This window comes from Triturus cristatus, chromosome 2_1, assembly GCF_964204655.1.
Source record: "Triturus cristatus chromosome 2_1, aTriCri1.1, whole genome shotgun sequence".
Classification (NCBI taxonomy): Eukaryota; Metazoa; Chordata; class Amphibia; order Caudata; family Salamandridae; genus Triturus; species Triturus cristatus.
The window spans coordinates 996451190-996474593 of record NC_140581.1 but is presented as its reverse complement, the minus strand read 5'-3'; the positions used below and the strand labels follow the sequence as shown (position 1 = coordinate 996474593).

At 46.7% G+C, this 23404-nt stretch overlaps 1 protein-coding gene across 2 annotated transcripts in view; it reads left to right on the top strand.

The window, feature by feature from the left end:
- The window catches only part of DENND4C (DENN domain containing 4C), a 1124311-nt gene that overhangs the window by 832629 nt on the left and 268278 nt on the right, over nt 1-23404 (top strand). For both annotated transcript variants that reach the window (XM_085634595.1, XM_085634603.1), the window contains one exon: nt 18521-19683. In XM_085634595.1, coding sequence (XP_085490721.1) covers nt 18521-19683 — 1163 coding nt within the window. The remainder of the gene's footprint in view (nt 1-18520; nt 19684-23404) is intronic.

Genomic DNA, 23404 nt, shown 5'->3' with positions numbered 1-23404 from the left:
TAGACATTTACACAGGCATTCTATCGACAGTTACGCAGATTTCAATCCAATCCCTCCGCAGCTATGGCAAGGGGCTGACCCTCCTTGTTTGGTAATCTCCGTGTAAGAAGTAGAGACCGCTATCATAGAAAGTGCCGATTGTAAACCACCAAGGCCTGAATGTGTACAACAGTTTGAATGGTTCTTCAATCCCTTCTTCTTAGACTTCCTTGACTATTGTCCTGATTTTTAAAAAAGGAAATAGGGCAGAACCGAAATGTCACTGCCCGATTTCCTTGATCGATATCCCAGCAAAAATTCTGGGGAGAGTCCTGTACAACAGAATAGAAGAGTGGGTTAATGATAAAAATGTACTCAATTAGATTGGATTTAGAAGCAGCATTGGGACTGTAGAGCAATGCCTAAATTTAAGCATAATCATTGGGAAGTACAATGTGGCCAAACAGTCAACCCTGTATCTTGCCTTTATGAATCTGTCAATGGCATTTGACTGTTAATTGAGCACAATTATGGCAATTACTTATTAATGTAAAATGGATCCATCGATAGTGCACTTATTGATCTTCCTACATACAGGCACTAAACCTCGAATGAGGTTTGCCAATAAGGGCGATGTTTCTGATGATTTGAGCATTAATTGGGAGGTCTGTCTGTGTATTAACTCCATTACTTTTTATCTTGTACATAAATGAGTTTAGTGTAGACGAAGCACCCCTGACTTACCCCTAGTATGCAGTATCCCCCTTCCTGCCTTACTTTATGCGGATGATGCAGTTTTAATTACCCGAACTCCCAAAGCCTTGCGTCTTTTAACTTATTCCTTTGTTAATTGTATGGCTAATCTTAATCTGTCGACAGAATTTACGAAGTCATTTTTAATGTCATGTGGGCCGAAGTGCGCAAAATTACATTCTATTACTGTAGGTACGAGCACTTTATCCAGCACTGGCACTTTTTCCTGTTTGGGGAATCATGTTTGCTCCTCGTGGTCCCAGAATATTGAAGAGTGTAGAGTTAAAATGTCAAGAGAATTGGGTCATTATTTAGCTTTCCGTCATCAAAGAGCGGGCGGCCCTTGAAACTCTTATTGCAAATATACTCCGCACAGTGTGTTCCTATTGCGACCTACGGTGTGGGAGTATGAGGTCTGGATGACCCTGCACACTTCCCGAAGAAGGAGAATCTTTTCTGTAGACTGTTATTATCAGTGCCTGAATCCCGGGCATAGGTTATTTGAGTTACTATCTTCAGAGTAGTCTGGCCGTTCTGTGATTATCTTTTTGGAGTTAACTAGGTGCCACACTAACAAAGAGTATAATTAATGATTGTTTGGCCTGTGATAGGGGTGTTTCCATCACCTGGCTGGCCTATGTTAAAAAATCTCTGGAAGGTATAGGCCTAATTGATATGTTTCTGGATAGAAGGCCACAAACAGTTGCTTGCAGGAAGCAAGTGAAGTATTTATTATTTGAGAAAGATGCAAGAGACAGATAGCAGGTGGAGAGAAAGAAAATTAGTGTTTTAAACTACTTGCTTTTTAAGTTGGGGGATTCTCGCTCGGACTATTTGTGGAATAGAAACAGGAGTTGGATATGGTTCTTACTGTTCAGTTTTAGGGCTGGCACTATAAAATATCTTGTATGCTTCCCAATCAGGCATCAACATGAGCTTGATTTAAGGACATGCCCATGCAATAACCAGTCCAAACAAACTATGCTGCATTTTCTCTTTATTTTTTGGGTCGTTTTTATGTGCTATATACAAGAAAATGTCTTATGCCCCTTATGAGATCCAGAAACATACGGTCTTGCATGAAGGTATATTGTTTTTTAAACACTCTGATTGATGACAAATCCCGCTGCTGTGTAACTTTCTTCAAGCTGCTATATCCTCTAGGAAAACAATGTTAGAGGATTTACTTTTTTATTAGGTTCTATATATTAGCTATATTTTATGGCTTATGCAATATGGTGTATTTTCCTTCTTTGCACAGTGTCTTTTTTGGATATTGTGTGCTTTTATGACTATTTTATAGCCAAATAAAGATTAATTGATTGCTTGATTGACAGTTTACAACCTTGTATTTAAAGAACCACTGGTCACTGTGAAGAAAGTCCTAATCTGGACTCTGGGTGACCTCCTCTAACTACCCCACTAAATACCCAGGTGAAAATTGAAGTAATCTTCAAAAACAATGCAAGACGATTTGAGTTGTCATACTACCACCCGCCTACATGAGGGTCAGATCAATGAAGCAATCTCGTTTTCACAGCTACAACAGGAGAACTCTTCTATTGGGCCCGGATAATTACGATTTGCTTTTTGTTTTATTTATTTTTTTAGCGTTTTATATAGGGTAAACTTGACCTGAAGATATCAGGTATCAGAGCGCTTTACATAAGCACCAGTTTCGTTACAGACGGACATGTTCATTTTTTTGTTTTTTGTTAGGCACGGGGAGATTAAGTGATTTGCCCAGAATCACAGGATGTTGAGCTTCCTTGACGAGACTCAAACCCGGTTCCCCGCCTTGCAGACTACCGCTCTAGCCGTAAGGGCATGTACAGCAGCAATTGATGACAAAAGAAAGGGGCAGCCTTATGTTAAGTCAGCGTATCTCAAAGGCTGACCAACAGGTTCTCTTAAATGGGTTCTCAGGGGTGTGGAATTCCTGTAGCCCGACGCCAAGGACCTATTGTTTGAGGTCAAGAACAACAAGTTTTTAGGTTTATTTTGTCCTTGGGACAAGTAGGCCCAACCCCCTGCAGCACAAACCCTTTGGCTGCTAGTTTACAGTGCCAGATTATGGATCAGGGAAGGACATTATCTACAGATTAAGGTAATATTTGTGTTCACCTGTTAATGTCCTTTGAACTTGTATTTATGATTCATTAATGCAAAGCCTTTATTATTAGGGTGAGTGCTATAAAGAAATGTAAGCTTGGACTGCACTACTGATAGTCGCTCTAGTTTAAAAAGGTATACCCACGTTTGCAAAGTTTAACAATATGAGGCTACGTATAATGCCCCCTGAATGCTCTGATTAGATGCAAATATTTGCAGAAGCCTGAAAGCAAGATTGACGATTCTGTGCTTTCAAAATGAAATGTTCACAAAAAAAGCACTAGAAAAAGGTTTTGCTAAACTACTGTGAAATTTTTTACATACCATTTCGTTGAAGCATTATTTAATAAAATGTCTTGATGCATGCTTGTATTTCCCAAAAAATACTAATGGAGAATAAATGTAACCAGTTTGAACAAAATGATGGGGAACCTGAAAATAACCAAGCACTGACGAAGCCAATAGGTCTGACATTGGTCAGCCTTTTGGTTTTGTCAATGCGTTTCTTGTTTGATATCAATTTTGTAAAACTTTATTGTTGTGGGAGCTGCAGTGGGCTCACCAATATGACAAACATTGGCAAAGAGCAAAAAAAAAATTTGGTCTCAAAAAGCACGCTTTGCCACAGTAGTTCCTGGCACTGAACTAAACTACTTTGTGTACCAATATGCTCCTTGTGAAGAAGCGGAATTCTGTCACTCAGGTTGAAGCCAGCGGTCAAATAGATAGAGAGAGATAGAATTCTAATATAAACAAACGATCTTGGTTAACGCCAGACTTAATTAGGGCCCATTTTCTGAAAAGAAAGTCACAAAAGTGCACCAATGGTATTTCCTTGCATTATTGCAGATTTATGGCTTTCATGAATTCACAAGAATCTACAGAAGTAGGCCAGGAAATAGCTCTTCTAGAAAATATCTGTGAACTGCATTTTAGCACAAGCAAATATGCATGTGTAATTTGCTCATGCAAAAATCTGTTGAGCGTGTACAAGTTCACTTTCCCGTCCCCTACTTTTTTCCCAAACCTGGAAAAGTCTTCTGTCCTAGTCAGGAACAGATTTCCAACCTTTATCAGTATGGGAAAGGATTATAGAAGAACTGGTAAAAAAAAACCTAAAACATGAAAGTTAGAACTTGCAAGTTAATAGATTTGGACATACTCAAAAAGGCATTCCAACCCTGGAACTATTGTCTACCGCTACCTCATGCCCCAGTATATAGCTCTGAGTAAATGTGGCAAAATAAAGGAATTGAGAGTATTCAAACCCTACTATAATGTGAGCCCTGGCATAATCAGAGAGGCTATTATCAGGGTGCATATATCATGAGATTGCTGCCATATTGTGTCGCAGCACTTCATGACACCAAAGGGACACGTGAATTTTGTTACAGGGCAAGTAGATTTATGAAGCAATCTGCCCGATGGACAGGTAGATATTTTATTAAATTCCACACCCCTGGTTCTGTACTTCACTGCAGGTGACCTCTTTTACGAAACAATGCAGTCCAGTGTCTTCTTCACAGACAGCCCCACCTCTCTCCGTTGTTCAGCGACAGCAGCAGGCTGTTCAGGATTTTTGTCCAGCTTAGTCCTAGTCTTGAAGGAAATTAGAAGCCAACAAGGTTCTATAATTGGATCATAATCCTCATCCGTTACACTTGGGTGCAACTCTTCCTCAGATGACAAGAGATTGTGGAATCGAGTACTGATCAAGAGACCCAGTACTTGTGGTCAGTCCTGACCAGTTACAGAGTCTGCGCAGTTCAAATTTTGGTGGCACCCTCCAATCCTGGAAGGGCCTGGGCTCTATGTGATGAGTGCAAGTTAGGGCCATGGCACCCTGGCCTCTTGCCTGAGCCAGTTTGAGCTGACTTTGTAGAGGAGGATTGTTTAGTGACCCGAGATAGCAGACCAAAATCTTCAGAGTTCCAGATTATGACAGGAAAAGTGAGGCAGTAAACAGTTTTCTGGAAGAGGCACTGCGACTGCTACACCAACTAAAGTATTTATGTCCTTAAACCACAAGAACTCTAGTTTTTGGGGCAGGAGGAAAAGGACCGCAAAATGTACAGGCTCACTCTCTTAGCCCAGGTAAAGTCCAGCACCCACTATCCAAGATGAATACACTTTGGGGGCCGTCCGGGACCTCATAGCACAGCTCTAGGGAATTCATAGGCTTGCATCATTGTTAAGCTCACTCATGGGAAACAAGAGGGTCAAGCTGAAAAAAGACGCAGGCAGTGCTCCAGAGTCTTGCAGGGGAGTTTACTTGCCCCCATAGTCTCCAAATGTATTTCCGCCCCGTGTTTGTCTCTCTCTAATGGGACATTAATTTGTTTTTTACATTTGTGATGGATGCTACTTTTGAGTTTTGCATTGTTATCCTTTACAGCTCCTTGTGCTAAAGATCACGATTTTGGTTACTGTTACTCCTGCTTGAAGAGTCAGCAAGCCGACGCCTGTCTGAGCACATCTACTTGCTACCTTTTTTGGCTAACCAGCTGGTGTTAAGAGTTAGACCTTTGCTTCTTCTGACAGTAGTTTCAGACTTTCCTGTTGTGCAAAGGGTTACCCTTTCTGTACTTCCAAAATACCCTCTATTTTGCAATTAGACCATCTTGAATGTATAGAATTGCTGATAGACTTTTAATTGCATATTCTCACATTAGAATATTCCCCAGACATCTGACTAGAGCAATACTTTAGTGTGCAGGTAAGTAGAATAATTCAACTCCGTCTCAAAAGTGATTTTGTGGTGCCCATGTAACTGCGAACCGACATGCTGACATCAGTTCCTGTGCTTCCAGGCCAAACGCACTGATCCAGAGAGCTATTAGTCACTTTTTGTCCAACATTGTTTTACTTTTTGTCAAAAAATGTTAAGCTTTGCTTCCAGTGTGCTAGGACATCATGTCCCCTGTCAAACCTTCTGGGTTCAAACCTTGTGGGGATTGCCACAGGCAGATGTCTGTCTGTTCCCCACCTAGTTTGTCCCTTGTGCCTGAGGTCGAGACATGACCCCAAGGCCTGCGTTGAGTGCATGTCAATGCACGCAAAGGCGATTTACGAGCGGTCGTTGAAGCGCCTAGTGGTGCAGCAGAAGGGGACTCCGCGCAACTCCCTGTCTCGTTCCTGAGACTGGTCTCTGGTCTGTTGACAGAGCTGTTCTGCAGACGATCGTTTTCCTGCTCAATGACCTCCTAGTCAAAGTAAAACAAGTCTAAAAAGTACAAGAAGTTGTTGAAGCTGTTTTCTGCTTCACCTTCTTGATATCCTGCTTTCAGGCCTGCTCTGCACTACCCTGAATTCCCCAGAACTAGAGCGATGCCCCCCCCCCCCCTACATAAATACATTTTGAACACCATGTATGCCATCTTTGGGCCACTGACCCCCCTCTAGAGAGCCTTTAAGCCCTATGCAACTGAGAGGTGTCTGCTGGTTACCGTCGGCGGTTTTGCCCTCAAGACAATCCAGGCCCTCCGGATCTGCCCTTAGATCCAGACCGCCGCCACCACGGATGCCTCTGTCCTCTCCGGCTGTGTCCTACTCAATGCCTTCCCCAAAAGCGAGCTGATGGTCATCCCCAGCCTGTCACTGCTCGATGTTAATGCCAGCGCTGTCCTGACCTTACCACCTGCTGGACCTTCCTCTAGTTGACACCCTACCTCGCTGAAGGGGGAGATGAAGAAGAGTCATAAAACCCTGATGAAGACAACTGGTCAGGGAGCTGAGTAACACTAGTGGCCCAGATACCTCCCCAGACTCTGCCAGGACTTCCTCTCCACGCCAGGTTTTGGAGGAAGGCGAATCTTTCATCACCATTATGCACAAGGCGGCAGAGGTCCTCGATCCCCAGCTGCCAGTAGTTGAGGTCAAGATCATGGTCTTAACAGAGGTGCTTCAACCTGGGGGTATGCTCGACTAAGCCCATGTTCAACTTTAATAAAGCCCTCACTGGCATGCTCTTGGGGGGCCTGAGTGAAACCTGGCACAGGGTCCCCTGTGCACCGAATGATTGATTGCAAATCCATTCCGCCCTGGGAGACTATCTTCCTCTCCCAGCTTACCTACCCTGAGATCCTAGTGGTTCAGTGTAGGAAGCTGGACTACTTTTTGCAGATTTGCCCCCACTTCTTGCCCCCATTTGAACTGCTAGATGCTGGTTTTCCACTCTGACAGTGAATTGAAGCCTGCCAACCAAGCTTCAGTACCCGTGTTCTTTCCCCTGAAACCAAATGCTGAATTGTAACCCGTTGGCAAGGACTTTAGCACTCCTTTTAGTCCCTAGTCAATGGTACCTTTGGTACCCAGGGCATGGGTACTAAAGAGGGTACCTGTGGGCTGCATGTGCCACCTAAGGGGACCCACACAAGCTGCATGAAGCCTGCCATTGCAGGATGAGTGGAATGGTGCAGACCATTTTGAAAACGAGACATGGCACTCTCCCTGTGTGGCATGCACACTGCATATACTATATATGTCACCCCTACAGCAGGCCTTAGAACCCTAAGGCATGATGTATTACATTATATGTGAGGCCATATCTGCAGATATGCCCCTGTGATGTCTGGGTCTATTGACACAACATAGCAAGTGATCAGAAAGCCATCTTAAGCATATGTACTGGGCACTGATCATTACGAGTTACCCTGCTGTATGATGGCTTCACTGAAAATTATGGTGTTTGGTATTAAACACCTCGACTTGACAAATCCATACTGTGGCCAGTGTTGGTTTTGCCCTGTGATGCACCCATAGGGTACCTTAGAGGTGAGCCCTGAATCATACTAGTCTCTTAGTGTGCTCGCTGACTGGTATCGTCCAGAATGCCCCCACAGGCAAGTTTCTGACCCCCTGTAGGTGAGAGTCTGTATACTCAGAGTCTAGAAACCGGATGATTAGTGTATTAGCATATCAAGGCCAGAGGCTTCAAAGCCTCTACCGCCTTTGATAGCGACCCCGCTTCCAGCCCTAAGCCCCTTTTGGCACCAGGATTGGTGGGAAAGTTAGCTAGTCAGAAGGCGTGTTCACCGTCAGGCTTGTCACCCCCTTAAGGTGGGCTACCTGAAGTGAACAACGAAAGGTGGGTTCCACGATCTTGCTTTTAGAGGAACTAGGAACTCTGGTCCAGGTTTATGCCCACTCTCCCCATGAAGTGGTCATATACGGGGTGTAGTCACCCCTGGATAGAGTGCCCATTGGCTACTAACTTACACTTCTCTTAACACCCCTAAATTCAGTATTTAGGTGGGTCCCAGACACCAGGAACTCAGATTCGTCTACAGGGAACAGAAGAAGGACCAAGAAGAGCTGAAAATGCTGTAACTGTGGACCAGCCCCGGATTTGGCGCCAAACCCCGCCTGCCTGCTGCTGCCCCGACAATTGCTAAGATCCGACTCGTCCTGCAGCTGTTCATCCTCCTAAAGCCTTGGATTGCTGCCAGCACTTCTCCAATCTGTCAGCATCTCCCTTGAAGTGGAATGGGTAACTTACCTGGAGAAGGACTTTGTGGCTTCCACAGGTCAGTCCCATCTCCCCAGTGAGTCTCGAGTTGCGAGACCCTCCAGGCACCCTCCAGCACCAATACCCTGGGAACTGGAGCCCTTGTAACAGCCAAGGCTCGTTAGGCGTCCAGTTCGGACACCAACCCTGCCAAGGCCGACCTACTGAAGAGGGACGTCTGCATCACCAAGGCCAGCACCGAGAGTGGCCCTGTTGCCTTGTTTGCCCCATCACTAGGTCAACACCAAGAATTGAAAGACTCCAACGCTAGCGATCCACCGGACAAAACTCCTTGCTCCAGAGACCCTTAAGAGCAAAGCCCCCGTTTAGGTTCTGCCGGACTTGTCCCCAAGTCCCCCCTTGCAGCTGTTTTCTTGTTACAGGTTTCTCCATTGACTTAAATGGGTAGCATTTGAGGCTACCATTGTGGCCTGCACTTCTGCAGGTGGACACACCAGTGTAGGTAAATCGAAACTGCTGGTGGTCTTTCGACCTTGGCCCCTAAGCACCTTAAGTCCTGAAGAGTAACCCTGTGAATAGTTTGTAACTGCACCTATGCAGTGAATGTTTCTCCCATAGAATAACATTATCACATTTGAGGCTCATGCCTCAAATCTGACCGCTACAGTTTTATCTAATTCCGATTATCTTGGTGTCAAAAATGATATGAAAATCTGTGTTATTTTTCTAAATTGGTCTTGAGTTTTTTCTTGAGTGTGTCTCTCATTTGTGTGTACAACATATGCTTTACAGTACCCTCTGATAAGCATAAACTGCTCGCCCACACTACTACAAAGAGAGCATTTGGGATTATTCATTTAAGCCCTGTAAGCCAATAAGTGTCATCAGGACTTTCTACATAGTGTACCTCATTTTGGTGCACTACATAAAAAACCAGCTTCCTAAATTTCCTAAATTTAGGTCTCCACAGCAGAGGTAAACCGAAGCGTATTCCTTGCCACAAATTTAGATGGGGAATCCAAGTGACTGGACACATCCAGGAAGCGCATCGTTTTTTTTCCAACAGGTTTCTCCTGCGGTTGTAAAACACCACATGCCTCTTCGGCCGATGTGTTATGGGATTTAGTTGCAGAGCTGCTTCCAGAGGAAGGTTGTGCCATCCTTATCCAAGCTTTGGTGGACCATAGGAATGCAGCGAAGTTCGCCATCTAGTGTGGACAGGACACCATGGACTCCCTGGGTAGAGCAATGGCCTCTGCAGTGGTGCTGCATCGTCCCATTTAGTTACTGTTATCTGGGATTTCCAGTCATCACTGATTGACAAGCCCTTTAATGGCTCCCGTCTTGGCGACAAGGTCCGATGTGGTGCTCAAAAGCTTTTCTCAGACCAGGGTCACTGCCAGGTTTCTTGGCCCTACCCTATTGACTCAGCCGCAACAGCAGTCCTTTTGACCCACCGCAGGCATGGAAGGGGCATCTTTGGGCATCAACAGTATAAACCCTATCATGTGCAACAGCAGAGGGGGTGTCTGGAAGACGGTTAAAGAGGCATGAGGTTGATTGCATACTATGCAGCCTTGGTATTCAGTGTGCCGGTGCCAGTCACGGACTTCTGAACAAAGCTTTGGGCACCAGCACTTATTCTTTGACAATTTAAGTACTGGGTTTAGGTGTTCATGGACAACAATACCGCCATGTGATATTGCAGCAAACAGGGCAGGATATGGTTGTGGACCCTGTGCTAGGGGTCTCTGCACCTCTGAACTTGGCTGGAGTGCCAGGACTGCTTCCTGGCCGTGCTGCACCTGGCAGGCTCCTTGAGTGCCAGGGAGGATGCACCCATCCATCGATGCCTAGCGGAGCATCAATAGTGTCTACATCTGGAGGTGGTGAAAGTTCTTTTCCGAGAGTGTAGTGTGTCTTAGCTTGATTTGTTCGAGAACGTGCAATGTCTGCACTGGAGTTTCCAAGGCGATTTGCACGGAGCCACATTCCACCGTAAGTGGCACTCATGACTTCTATACGCCTTGCCGCGAATACCACTCCTTTTCCAGGTTCCGACCTGGCTGAAGTCATCCTAGTGGCACTGATTTGGCACTGAGAGTAAGGTATCTAGAACTTCTGAACATGAGCATCGCGCCTCCGGTCAGGCTGCCCCTTGGGAGGACCTATTGTTGCAGCAACATGGTAGGGTTCAGCATCTGAACCTGCTCTCTCCACCTTTGTGCATGGAGATTGAGCGACGACATTTGAGTGTTTGACCTCCCTCCTGAAGTCTGTGATGTTGTCTTGGCAGCCAAGCGTACTTTCATTAAGACTGTCTTTGCCTGCCATTGGCATACGTTTGTGGCTTGGTGTTCATCACACCAGGTGGATCTCCTTTCTGCACCTCTTTCAGAGGTTTTGTTGTTTGTTTGTTCTTTTTTACCCTAGCAAGGCCTTGCCCTGGGCATTACTAAAGGTTACTTATCAGCTATTTCAGCTTTTCTGCAGCTTCCGGGTCAACCATCCCTGTTTGTCACCAGTTGTGGCTTGTTTCTTGAAAGGCCTGCAACACCGGTTTCCGTCTGCTCCTTTTGTTATGCCCAAAGTGAACCTAATTTAGTTCTCACCTACCTGATTGGCTTCTTCTTTAAGCCTATGCTTAGCTGCTCTCTGCGGCTCTTGACCATTAAAACAGTTTTCGTGGTGGTCATTACCTCGGTCAGGAGGGTCAGTGAGATTTAGGCTCTGTCAGTCTGCCCTCTACACTTCTTCCAAGACAAACTGACACATGCCTCTTTCCTTTAAAGGGTAGTCACTCCCTTCCATATAGGGGAGATCATCACTCTGCCTACTTTCTGTGCTCTGCCTCATCCTTCCAAGGAGAAGGAGAACTTGCATCACCTGGACCCTAAGAGAGTTCTCTTCTTCTACATTGATCGCACCAAAGATCACTGGGCGGACATCAGCTCTTCATTAGGTTCACCGGAGCGAAAGACTGTGCAGAAATTGATAATCGCAAAATTGATTGTACTCTGCAAACAAATCTGCCATGCATTGGCGAAGAAAGAATCCACTGAGGGCTTGAGGACTCGCTCCACCAGGGCCAAGGCTTCAACTACTGTGGTAGCGCATGCAGTACCTGTCTTGGATATTTGCCAATCTGCCACATGGGCATCCCGCCGCACATTTATTAAGCATAACTGGTTAGACAGCCAGGTCCGCCCGTATTGGCATTCCGCACATTCAGTTCTCCAGGACTTTTGGGTTCAAGCTAGTTTGCAGACCCAACTCTAGAGAGTTACTGCTGAGCTATCTTTTCTAAAGTGAAGAATCTGTGGCTAGAAGTCTCTTATCAGGAAAAGAAGTTGCGTACTTTTGGTAATGCCCTTTGTGGTAGAGATCCTATCTAACCCGCAGATTCCTCACCCATCCTCCTTGCTCATATAACTGGACTCTTTACCCAAAAGAAAGAAACTGATGTCCATGTACCGAAGTGATGCTTATATGGGCACTGCGTCACTTCCAACACAGAGGACACAAGAGTGGATCAGAACGACGTCACCTACCAGCACTCAGAGGTACTGTTGAAGAGTTTTCTGAATCCAGACTGACTCCTGGGGAATATTCTAAGGTGAGGAATCAGATTAGATAGTCTCTACCAGAAAAAAACGTTACCAAAGGTAAGTAACTTGTTTAGTATTCTAGCATGACCGGAACCTGCTTTGTCAATGATTGTGGAACAGTTTTACAAACATTGGCTAGCCCAATACTGGCAGCAATCAAACGTTGGCAAAGAAAGGCAGATTGGTTTTGCCCATACTTGTTTTTACAGCAATTTGTTAGTCAGGATTAGAGTGTGAGCTTGACTTCAATATGGCCTCTCTTTTGGGTTGTCCCATTGCAAGTTTATACACCCTAACTTTAAAATTGCAGCCCTGAAATCTTTCAGTCTCCAAGGTATCAATCTCACAAGTCTTTGGGTGGAAATCTTAGGATCAGGCCATACAGATCAAAAAGAAAGATCTCCCATAGCCCTGCATCCCTAAGCTTCAGGGGACTATGGTTCTCTAGCTGTGGCCACCTTTTCTAGCTCTGCCACTGGATCACTTACTTTACATATCATGTACCTGGCAGCCCTCCTGCCATGCTGCTAATTGTTCTTTTGCTATTGCTATCCTGATTTGGCAGGCACAAACAGAACCCAAAAATGTTTATTAACTACCTTGGTATGCACCTATCTACATCACCTATATGTTTTCTTCCAGCTGTAGAGTTTAATGTTGGTTTAATGCACAGTCAGCTTACCTTCATCAGTATTCTTTTTCATGCTGTGATTTACCATGACGATATGCAGATCCAAAAGGTTTTTTTCGCTTATAAAATTTCACATACTACTAGAAGGAAATAATAGTTCTCCAGCACAGGGATCTTGTACATTTGCATTTGACTGACACTGCTCTCTATAGCTAGTCTTCAGTGATTTCAAAAACTAAATTGAGGCAGTGGCTAAAGGTTCTGGCTTATGTCACAATCACTAAAAAAAGAAAACTGAGGCAAAACGAAGTAGCACATACTATCACATTTGCTTTGTTGTTCCACAAGATACATTCTTAAAAATTAAAAAATAAAATGTTTAAACCATCGGGGGGGATTAGAGTGGAGGAGCGTGGTGTTCTTGGGTGTTGATGTGTTATAAGTATTCAGATAAGCAGCGACCTGTACCTTGGAGTGTGAGAATACACTGCATAGAAATAATTGTTGAATATGATCTCTCAGGATAATCACGATGATGACTATGTAACATATTAGATGCAGGCTTTTTAAACCAAAGAATTATAACGTTGTATAGAAGGAATGAATAAAGTGATTGTCTATCTTATAGAGACTTCTAGCCACAGATTCCTTAACGTAGAAATATTCCCAGGCGTGAGACTGGATCCGGAAAACTTTTTGCCACAGCATCTCTGCGCGCCAGGGGCGGCACCACGTGACCCCGCCCTGACATCAGCGAGGTCGCATAAGTCCCACTCAGGCGCGCTGACGTCAGTTTCCTTCTTTTCCACGTGCAACGTGGATCTGGAGTGAGTTCCCTTGACCTGTTTTCAGGCCTCTTTTAATGCCTTTGCGTTGGGAACAGTGTGCAATGCCTTCGGGTTTTAAGACGTGTGCTTCTTTTGCGTGTCAGATGTCGGCGACGGACCCTCACCCTATTTGTATGTGGTGTTTGGGCCAGCACTATGATTCTATGGACTGCGCCGCTTGTCATTATCTCAAGCCGAAGTTCCGGCGGGAGCACCGGATGAAAATGCTTTGGCCCGCTTGTCCAGATCGGTCTCGTCACAGCGTCCGTCCCCTACCTCGGAAGGTTCCAGAAACCGCCGATTCCGGCTGCGGCATCGTCCTTCACCGAGGCCCCACTAGCATCGCTCGCCCGCCGGCAAGTCCTGCAGCTTGCCACCGAGGCCCTGTCCTCATTCTGCAAAGGGCGCCTGGTTCCTCTCGGGACGTGCGCCCTTGCCCGTCGCCACCCTATCTGCCGTTTCCTGGCATTGGGGTGACAAGGGCCGAAATGATGGCCTACACTACGGGTCTGCAGGCTTCTTTGGGCCCCCTCCTCTTCCTGAGACGTCCGCGGATCCCTCGCCATGCGCGGGGCCTTCTGCGGACTCGATGAGTTCGGCTTCAGGTTTTGGAGGGGTGGTGTCGTCGAGGTGCAGCCCTAAGAGTTTCCCCCCTTTGACCCACGACGTCCCTGCCTCGCCGCAAAACCCTGCGGGGTTCCCTGTGGTGTCGCAGGAGATCGCCGGGACTTGCGGCTCGTCCCGGAGTCCCCCTCGGTCCTCTGGGCAGGCGGCTGTCTTACCAGAGGCCGAGCCGACGCCTTTCCCGTGATGATAGCTTTCCTCCCCGGCCCTGGCAGCGCTGCGGGTGGAGGTAGGGACCCGGGGCGCCTCCCCGAGTCCCTCTCGGTCCTCTGCGCAGGCGATTGCCTCGTCGGAGGTCGAGCCGGCGCCTTTTCGGCACTGTTCATTGGCCGCTTCGGCTCCGACCCCGCCCCCTTCTCTGATGAGGCACGTGGTGGTGTTCGACTCGGCACCCCTGGTGGACACTTCGGCGCAGATCGAGGACACACCGGTGCCCGTGGCTGACTCCCCGGCGCCGTCCCGACGTTGGATCGTCGACTCTTCTCCGGATGTCACTTCCTCTACGGAGGTTTGTCATCTCCTTGTCTCCTCTTCACCGGAGACTGGACGCCGCATCGGTGCCTTTTCCCCGGCGGCTTCCAGTGCAGGTTCTACGCAGTCTCCACGTCCACAGCCCCAGGACCTGCTCTTCCGCACCTTTGCAGTTGATTGCCCCGCAGGCTTCTCCACCTTCTCCGGAGACCCCTCAGGCCCCTCACTCATCCATGGGTCTTCCATCCTACAGAGGCTGGCCATTTCTTCCTCCAGCAGGACACGGGGACGGGCGGCTTAGTTTGCAGCCTTCGCCCATGGAAGAGTTGCTCTCCCCCCACGACGCCCTACAGAGGGGAGTGTAGCCTTTGTCCGGGCCATCTCCACGGCCACTAGCATTTTGCAATTGGGCAACCCGGTCGCTCCACTCCCAACGGACCACTTGTTGGAGGTTCTCCAACAGGGCTCTGGTGGAGGGGAGCCGCTTCTTCCATTTGAAGCTTCGCTCCACAACTCTATTCTGGGGGCCTGGGGGCATCCTGCTACAGGGGATCCAGTGCCTCAGCCGCTCCTCCTCCGCCACCATCCTGCCCCGCACGATCCAGTCTGCTGTTTTTCCCACCCATCTGCCCAGGGCCCTGTCCTGCAGACTGCTTTTCCTTCCTTGCCTTCGGTTTAACGCCCTCTGTCACGGGAGGCCTGGGGGCGTAACATTTTCGCTTCCGCTAGTGCTGCTCTACGCGTGCTCAACGCACTTTGTGTGTTGGCCAGGGCTACCTCCGACCTGTGGGATTCCGCGGAGTCCCTTCTGTCTCGCACCTCCCACGAAGGTGCCCGCGCTGATCTGCAGCACCATGTGCGGGATGGTCGGGAGTTAGCTGCATTTATTCTCCGTTCGGCCTTGGATGTCTCTGATTCCCTTGTCTGCGCTATGGCGAGTTCTGTGGCCCTCCGCCGCCATGCTTGGTTGCGGGATAGGGTCTTTCCGGAGAATATTCAGGAGCGTCTTGTTGACCTGCCTTTTGATGGGATTCTTTTATTTAACACCCACGCGCACTCCGCTATTCAACGACTTCTTGCGGGCTCCGTCCTCCTCCCCTCCGTAAGCTTCGGCTTGTCGGTCCTCAGGTGTCATATGGGAGGCGTTTATCCCACCTTTCTCTTGGGCCAAGTGTTTCGGTTGGCCCGTCTGTGTGCGGTTTGGAATGCCTTCAGGGTCCTTAAGTTAGCCCCTCTGTACTTTTGGCTGCTGGTACAGCCGTTCAGCTGTTGTGGTGAGTGATTTTTGGCTTAGTGAAACCGTATAGGTCCTCAGGTTGGACCATCTGTGTATTTTTTGGCTGATTGGTAAGCCGCCTGTGGTGATTCCCACAGGTCTTTTATGCTCTTGACCTCTGCTGCGGGTTTCCCTAAGATGTGTTCCCCTGTTTTGTTTTGGGATGTGTCATACCCTAGGTGGAGTACTTGTAGGCTATTGTATAGCTCTGTCCTAAGCTGGGCGGGTGGGAATACCTTCTCGGGTTCCTCGCGTTTCCTGGCGTCACTGTATACTGCTTGGTGCGGTCCTTTTTCTTCCGCCTTACTGCATTTTGCGCTGCTCCAGGTTCTGTCCTGCTCAGTATTCGATGATGTTTCTATCCTTCTTCTGCAGGGCTTTCCTGTCGTACATTTTACCCTTTGTTCCTGCGGGATATCTGCTTCTGTGCGTTTTGCCTTCCCTCTTCAGCCTCTGGATCGCCAGACCGACTTTTGTCATTCCGTCTACGGCGTCGTATCTTGGTGTTTCCACCTTATTATCCGATGTTTCGGCCTGGTCCTCTGCCTTGTGTTCCAGGGGGGCTCGGATATTCCTGGTGTTCTCCTGTGTTCTGGTTGGCGGCTTTAGGTCTATACTACATATTTCACGCTTCCCGGGGGTCGCTTCGGCCCCCCGAGCCACAACCTCCTCCCACCCCCCCCCCCCCCCCCCCCCAAGGCTGCTTTTTGGGGGGTTCTTCTCCTCTTTATCTCCTGGCCGGTCCCACTTCCCTTCGTGGGCTGGGTTGTGCCACTGGGACTGTCCTTCTCTGGGGCTTTTTCTGGGGTTCCCTTGCCTCTGTCTTGGGCTTGCGCTCGGCTTGTTCTGGGCACACTATTTCATAGTATTTACCAGCTGCCTGCTGTGCACACATGGTTGTTATGGTCCACCCCCGTGGGCCCCGGTGTGTACCTGTGTGCTCCTGTCCCTTGCTTTGCTGGAGCTTCGTGCGACTGTGTCTTCCTTCTCACGTATGCGCTTATCGGCTGTGGGGCCGTTCCTGTCTTGTCCCCTACCTCTGGGCTGATGCCCGTTCAGCTGTCCCCTTCGCTGTGTGTGTTCTCCTGAGGCGGGCTCTGCCTCCGTTTCACCTTTTCTCCTTGGATTTTGCGGGTGGTTCTTTTCTTCCTTTGGTACTCTCTTGGTGCCGTCTGTCCCTCCGGGTTTTCTGGTAGGAACCCTTTGCCCCTCGGGTAGGCTTGTGGTATCCTGGCCTTCCCTTCTTCTTGTTCTTGCTTCCTTCTGCTTGGTGGGGGCTGGGCAGTCCTTCCTGTCCCCATGACACATCTCCTGTTGGGGCCTTGTGTCCTTCCACGCTGGTGAGGTTCTCTTGCACACCCTCCTTCCCTCTGGGCATGGCTAGGGTATCTATTCTGCGTTAAGGAATCTGCGGCTAGTAGTCTCTATCAGATTTACAAGTTACTTACCTTCGGTAACGATGTATCTGGTAGAGACGATTCTAGCAGCAGATTCCTTCACAGCCCGCCCTTCCTCCCCGTTCTGCGAGGACCTTTCAGCTTGGTCTTCTGCACTCGCCTCCCTCTGGGTGGCTTTGTCTTCTGCGGGTGCCCTCTTTCACTTCCTCCCTGGCAGGATGCTTTGTTTTGTTTATTTGTTCCACTTCTTCCTTTCTGGTAATTGAACGGTAGGTTCATGTGTACTTCTGTATCCCTACACCCTGGTTATTCCAGTGTGGGGCCTCCTCATAATATTCCTTATTTTCATTGATTGGGGTTTCTGACTCCTCTGCAGTCCTCTGGATTGGGGTCTCTTGCCTGTGCCTCAGCCCATAGCTCTTTACAGGGAATACAACACTCCTTGATGGTGTTGTCTTGGGGTAATTTGTCGTTCCTCATCCGTTCCGGACTTGTTGCCCTTCACTGTTATAGATTGTGGTTGCAGACTTTGTCTGCTACGACATTTTTCACGTGTGTTTCTGCCTCCAGGGAGGATATCTCCTTCGCTTTGCAGGGTTGCTTCTCAGAGCGGTCCTCTGCTCTTTCCCTTCCATGACTTTCAGTAACACAGTGCTTGGCACCGTCCCTAATGGTGCTGTTCCTCACCATTCGCTTCTTCCCTTTCTGTTTCACAGATTTTTTTCGCGCACTTATCCCATACTCTCACAGTTTTGTTTGTGATGGCTCCGCGTTGTGGCGCGGAAAAGTTCTCTGAAGAAAACTGACGTCCGCGCGCCGGGGTGGGACTTATGTGACCTCGCTGACGTCACGTCCACGGACGACGTCCGGTTCCAGCCTCGACGGAAAATCCTCGTATCTTCGAGTTTCTTCATCATCATCTTCATCTCTCGAAGCGGCACTTTTCTCCATCCCGTACATCGGCACCATTTCCGGATCCAGTCTCACGCCTTGGGCTAATTCTATGTTAAGGAATCTGCGTCTAGAATAGTCTCTACCAGATACATAGTTACCGAAGGTAAGTAACTTGTACGTTTGATAACAAATGAAAAGAAGAAAAAAAATAATGTTTGTTTTAAAACAAAAAAAACATTTTTTTAACCATCTGACTAAATACAGTATGTCGGAGAACCACCCTAATAGGTCAGTAATGCATGATTCTGGTTACGTACATTAGTACCATCTACTTTTATGCTTGATGTTTTAGTGCATGAAAATGTAATCATAGTTTGGTAGTAAAAACTATGTAACCTTGTACTGCTGAATATACAAAATATAATGCATGATGGGAGGAGGGAGAACATAACTGTGTAACAACATAGTTTTTTCTTTTTAGGGAGTGGAAGTGGTGTATTCTCTACCCAGGAAATAATTGAGGATTCTGTGTTTGCTGGTGATGCCAGTTCTAAGAAAAGTGAAAGAGGCCAAAAAAGACAAAAGGTCTTTGCTGAGCGAAGCTGTAGCTTTAGTGCTGAAAGCAGAGCTGGCATGCTAAAAAAAGGAAGCTTGGACCTGGCTTCTAACGAAGTAGCAATGATGATGGGGGCAGATGTGAAAATACTAACAGCAGCCTTGTCTGTTTCAAAGACCCCTCCTTTCAATGTTACTAAACCCCCAAGCTTTGATGTAGGAGATGAGCAGTTGTGCTCTGTATCATGTAACAGCAGGGCTCTTGCAAGCGAACTTGCCTGCGAACCTGAGCATAGAACATCACCTGTGTTGGAGGAGCCAGAGGAGGCCCCTGAAAACGTTGTAGCAGAAAAGGACCAAAACCAGGTCAAAATGACCAAAGCAAAAGATGCAGAAGTGGAACTGGATGGAGAAATTCATCTAAAAGATGTTAGAACAAACCTCAATGAGGATTCAAATAAAAGGAACAGTTTCTATGGTGCTGCAAAACCTGTAGAAAGGGAAGGTGTTGAAAAAGGTTTAGATCCGTTATCATTACTTGCATCTGAAATTGTACTAAGCAGTCCTCCCACACCAGAAGAAACAACAGTGTCACCTGTGGTAGCACGAAACTTGGCTGATGAAATTGAATGCTACATGAATTTGAAAAGCCCCTTGGGAAACAAGTCTTGCAGCATGGAGCTCCACAAACAAGAGTGCAAGGAAGGAACCAGAGAAACAGAAGCACAAACGTCTACTCAAGATAGGCGATCAAGCTTGCCTTTAGATTCTGCCCCAGCCCAAGAAAAGAAAACTGAAAACCCAAAGGGTTATACAGTTTCAAGGTCAAAAACTTTTGTTGGGCTTCCAAAGCAGCACGTCATGTTACGCAACCAAGCAGAGCGGTCTTCATCTATGACTGCACTCATTCGTTCTACACAAAATGGCTCATTGGGAACAGTAGTGAAATCTTTGTCGGGTCTCAAGGTGGATCAACTGTTGTCAGGGCCCAAAATCGATGTTCTAAAATCTGGCATGAAGCAAGCAGCCAATGCAGCAAGCAGGATGTGGGGAGCGGTGTCATCTGCATATAACTACTCTGACGATGAGGTAATTACATACAAAAGCATATCTATTTATATTATGACACATTTGCTGATGTTCTGTATTCTAAGATGTCTTCATAATTTGCTAAGAAAATTAATTTTACCATGCAATATTTAGGAACTAGAAATCACCAGTTGTACATTGTTTTGCAAATAACTTTATCATGGGAATCCAGAACAAAACCTTGTTTTAAAACTATACTCTAGTTTGACTTAATTATAGAAAAGCAGAGAAAGGGAGTTCACTGCCCACTACATACAAACCCATGTAAAGCTTACTCATTCCACAATAGTTTTCTGTGTATCATGCCAACATGTCTCTACGTTCAAAAGCTGATACAGGCTTCCCATAAAACTGTATAATAGCCGTTCTTTAGTAATGTCTCCAAGATATCCTTTTGGAGCATAGTATCACAAAATTAATTTTGAGAGATAGAAATAATTCCAGTTACAGAGATCCAACATATCCTAATACTACTCAGTAGAAGGTGCATACGTAGTGTAATTGAGGGGAGATTCCCAGATGGAAATGAAGTAGATTGTATGCTCCATCATCACACCTCTGGCAATTAGGTGACATTGTAGATAGAAACGTATCTGGTCTACCAGGTCTCTGAAGATTTTATGATAGAGGGTAGATGATTGGAGTTTAAAACTATCTGAAACTTCTACTACCACATTCAACTCCTGAAGGAATAGGGGAAAGACCACCACAGGTTTTCAACTCTATAATCCCAAGAGTGTGTAGACTTCTCTAGAAGTTGAATGGATTGTCTGATAAGGGATGTTTGTTTTAATAAAGTCAGTGGTGACCTGGAATGTACCCAGTTGTCTCTGTTTATATTTTGTTGTTCTCTCCAAACAAAGAGGGGAGAAGAACTATGAAAGGGTAATTCAGTTGAAGGTGTTTCCAGAATTTACAATAAGATAATAGTATTCCGTAAAGGAAATAAAGGTGTCTAATTGAAAGTTTAATAGATTTAATCTCTTGGTTATTTTCCTTTGGCATATTTGCTGATATTCCATGCAGAATTGTGGGTTAAGCAAGGGAGGAATTATTTAGGTTTACTACATAAAAAAATGAAAGAACCCAGGACAACGATGAAGATTAATTTTTTGCACATAGGTGTTAGAGGTTTCTTGTGTGTGTGTTTGTGTTGTTTTGCCTGCCTGACCTTATCTCTGGTTGAAAACAGCACATGCATGTGGAGTGCACCCAGTAATAAGTGTTATTTGTTTGTTGATTGCTTCCACTCTGTCAGCGTGTTATACTTTTGTATCGTTTAGAAACATCCAATATCTAATAATTCATGAAAATGGTTTAAAACATGTTTGCCTTTAGGGGTAGGTCCGACCATATTTAAAGTTCAGTTTTAGTAGAGGTGAAATTGGACGCCTCAAAGAATGTGTTCTAGTGAACAAGTATAGTACACTTTGAATGGTCGTGGTTGATGCATGTAATAGAATTGCTGAAGACTTCGGCAAAAGTGGTTGTTACAGAGAAAGAAGCAGAGGCCAGACTTCAGTTTGTAGAATTGCTAGATGCTGATGCTTGTCAAAGTAGTGTGTGACCTTGCCGGCTGTGCAGCCTCAAGACTTTAAGAAATGCAAAATAATCATATAGGATAATGGAGATGATGATGTCATTGGTTTGGTTGAGACTATCTACAGTACAGGCTTTTCAAATTCGACAGCTCACATTACATGCTGCTGGATAGGATCTGGTTTCTGTTCTACTGTGGTGAACTGCCTAATTCCTGGCAGGATCAACTTCACATCCCTGCATCACCGTCAGTGGACAGAGGGATTACAGTAACCACTGTGAATCAACATGCATGTGTAGACTGTTGAAACCACTTAATGCTCTCTACATTGGTCACTTTGCCTTTGTCGTTCACACCTACGAACCATTCTCAATCGTGCTTTCATTACTACTAAAACATCATTGTAAGCACCCACAGGTTTTTAGTATACTTTACTAGTATTTCATTTTGCTGCGTATCTGACAGACCAGTACCGTTGACCTTCATGTTTTGACTTGTTCAGACAATAAAATAACCTGTGCCAACAGCCGGATTGACTCAATCCCTTAACTCCTGGGGCTCCCCCTCCACAAGGAGCCTTTTTTATGTTTAGGGCAGTTTGCCCTTAAGTATTCATATTTGTTTTTTGCTCCAAAAGTATCCAGGCCATTTTTATGTCCCTTTTCCCGCACATGTTTGGGTTTCTAAAGGTACTTAGGCTTGTGGCTTCCGCTAGAGGGAAACCAAAAAAACACAAAATGTAGCAATTTAAAACAAAAGAAAAATGGGGGATGAATGTTCTGTGAAAGGAAGTGCTTTTTTTTTTTTAAACTGGCATAATCTTCTGATGGATACATCTGCCAGTGGCTTCTCACCTTGTGAATATCCCCTGCGCCAGCAACATTCGGAAACTTTTGTAGCAGTCCACGCCGATGAGGTCGAAGACGACGTCACAGAGACACGGCTCCGCTCGCGACGTCACCGGCTCCATAAGAAGACCTTGTCGGCGTGATAACGTCCGTTCCCTTTTTTCCGCACCGTCGACGTCCACGGATTTCGGGAATCTCTCTCTCTAGCTATACTTGTTACTTTGTTTTCTGCTGGTTTCTCTGTGTCTTCTTCAGCGGAAATGTCGACGAAGAAGTCTGGATTCAAACCTTGTCGAGAATGTGGGAAACACATGTCGCTAACGGATCCGCATGACGAGTGCGTGTGGTGCCTGTCATCGGACCATGATGTGGATGGATGCTCTTGCTGCCGCAAGATGACCTCCAAGGCTCTTAAGGAAAGGGAAGCAAAGCTCTTTATTGCCAAGATGAAGAAAGAAAAAAGAGGCCGGAGGAAGTAGAGGTCGAGGTTGGCGTCGAAGTCGACTTCGGGGCATGCTTCTAAATCTAGGAAGCACAAGAAGAAGAGGAGGCATTCATCTCGACGTCACTCGGATAGGGATGTGGCTCCGAGATCGACATCGCCCCCCCCCCGACGCCGTAAGGACTTTGTGTCTCCTTCGCCCGTTCCGGATTCACCTATTGGCCTGTCGTCACCTGTGGCTTCACCGGGACCGTCTCCATCTCCGGCTCCGGTTCCGATTGAGGAGCTTCCAGCTCTGGGAGAGCCTTCGGCTCCGCTGATTCCACCGTCGGCGCCAGTTGGCCCGAGTCCGGTGATGCCTGAACAATATCCTGCGTTTCCAGGACCAGGTCAGGACCCTACGCATTATCTTAATGCTATGTACGGAGCATGGCCCTCAAGTCGACAAATGCCACCTGCCTTTTGGGCCGGTATATCCATGCACTTATGGACTCAGCAAAGCAGCTGGCCCCTAAGCTGTCTGAAGAGGATAGGATAAGTTTTAATGAGGTCCTTTCGGATACCCAAGCGGCGGCACGTCAGGTGATCCAATGTGGCTTGGACACAGCTGACTCGTTTGCAAGAGTCATGGGGTCTTCTGTTGCCACCAGGAGGAGTGCGTGGCTTAAATCTTCTGAATTCTCCCCTGATGTTCAGTCAACGCTATTGGACTTGCCTTTTGATGGCTCCGGACACTTTGGCAAGAAAGCGGATGCTGCGCTTGAAAGATTTAAAGAGAGTAAGGCCACGGCTAAATCTTTGGGCCTTCAATCTCAGTCAAGGGGTTCGTTCAAGAGGTACAGGGGCTTCGGAAGGTCAACCTTTCGTTCTTACAGACAGCCCTAGCAGCAG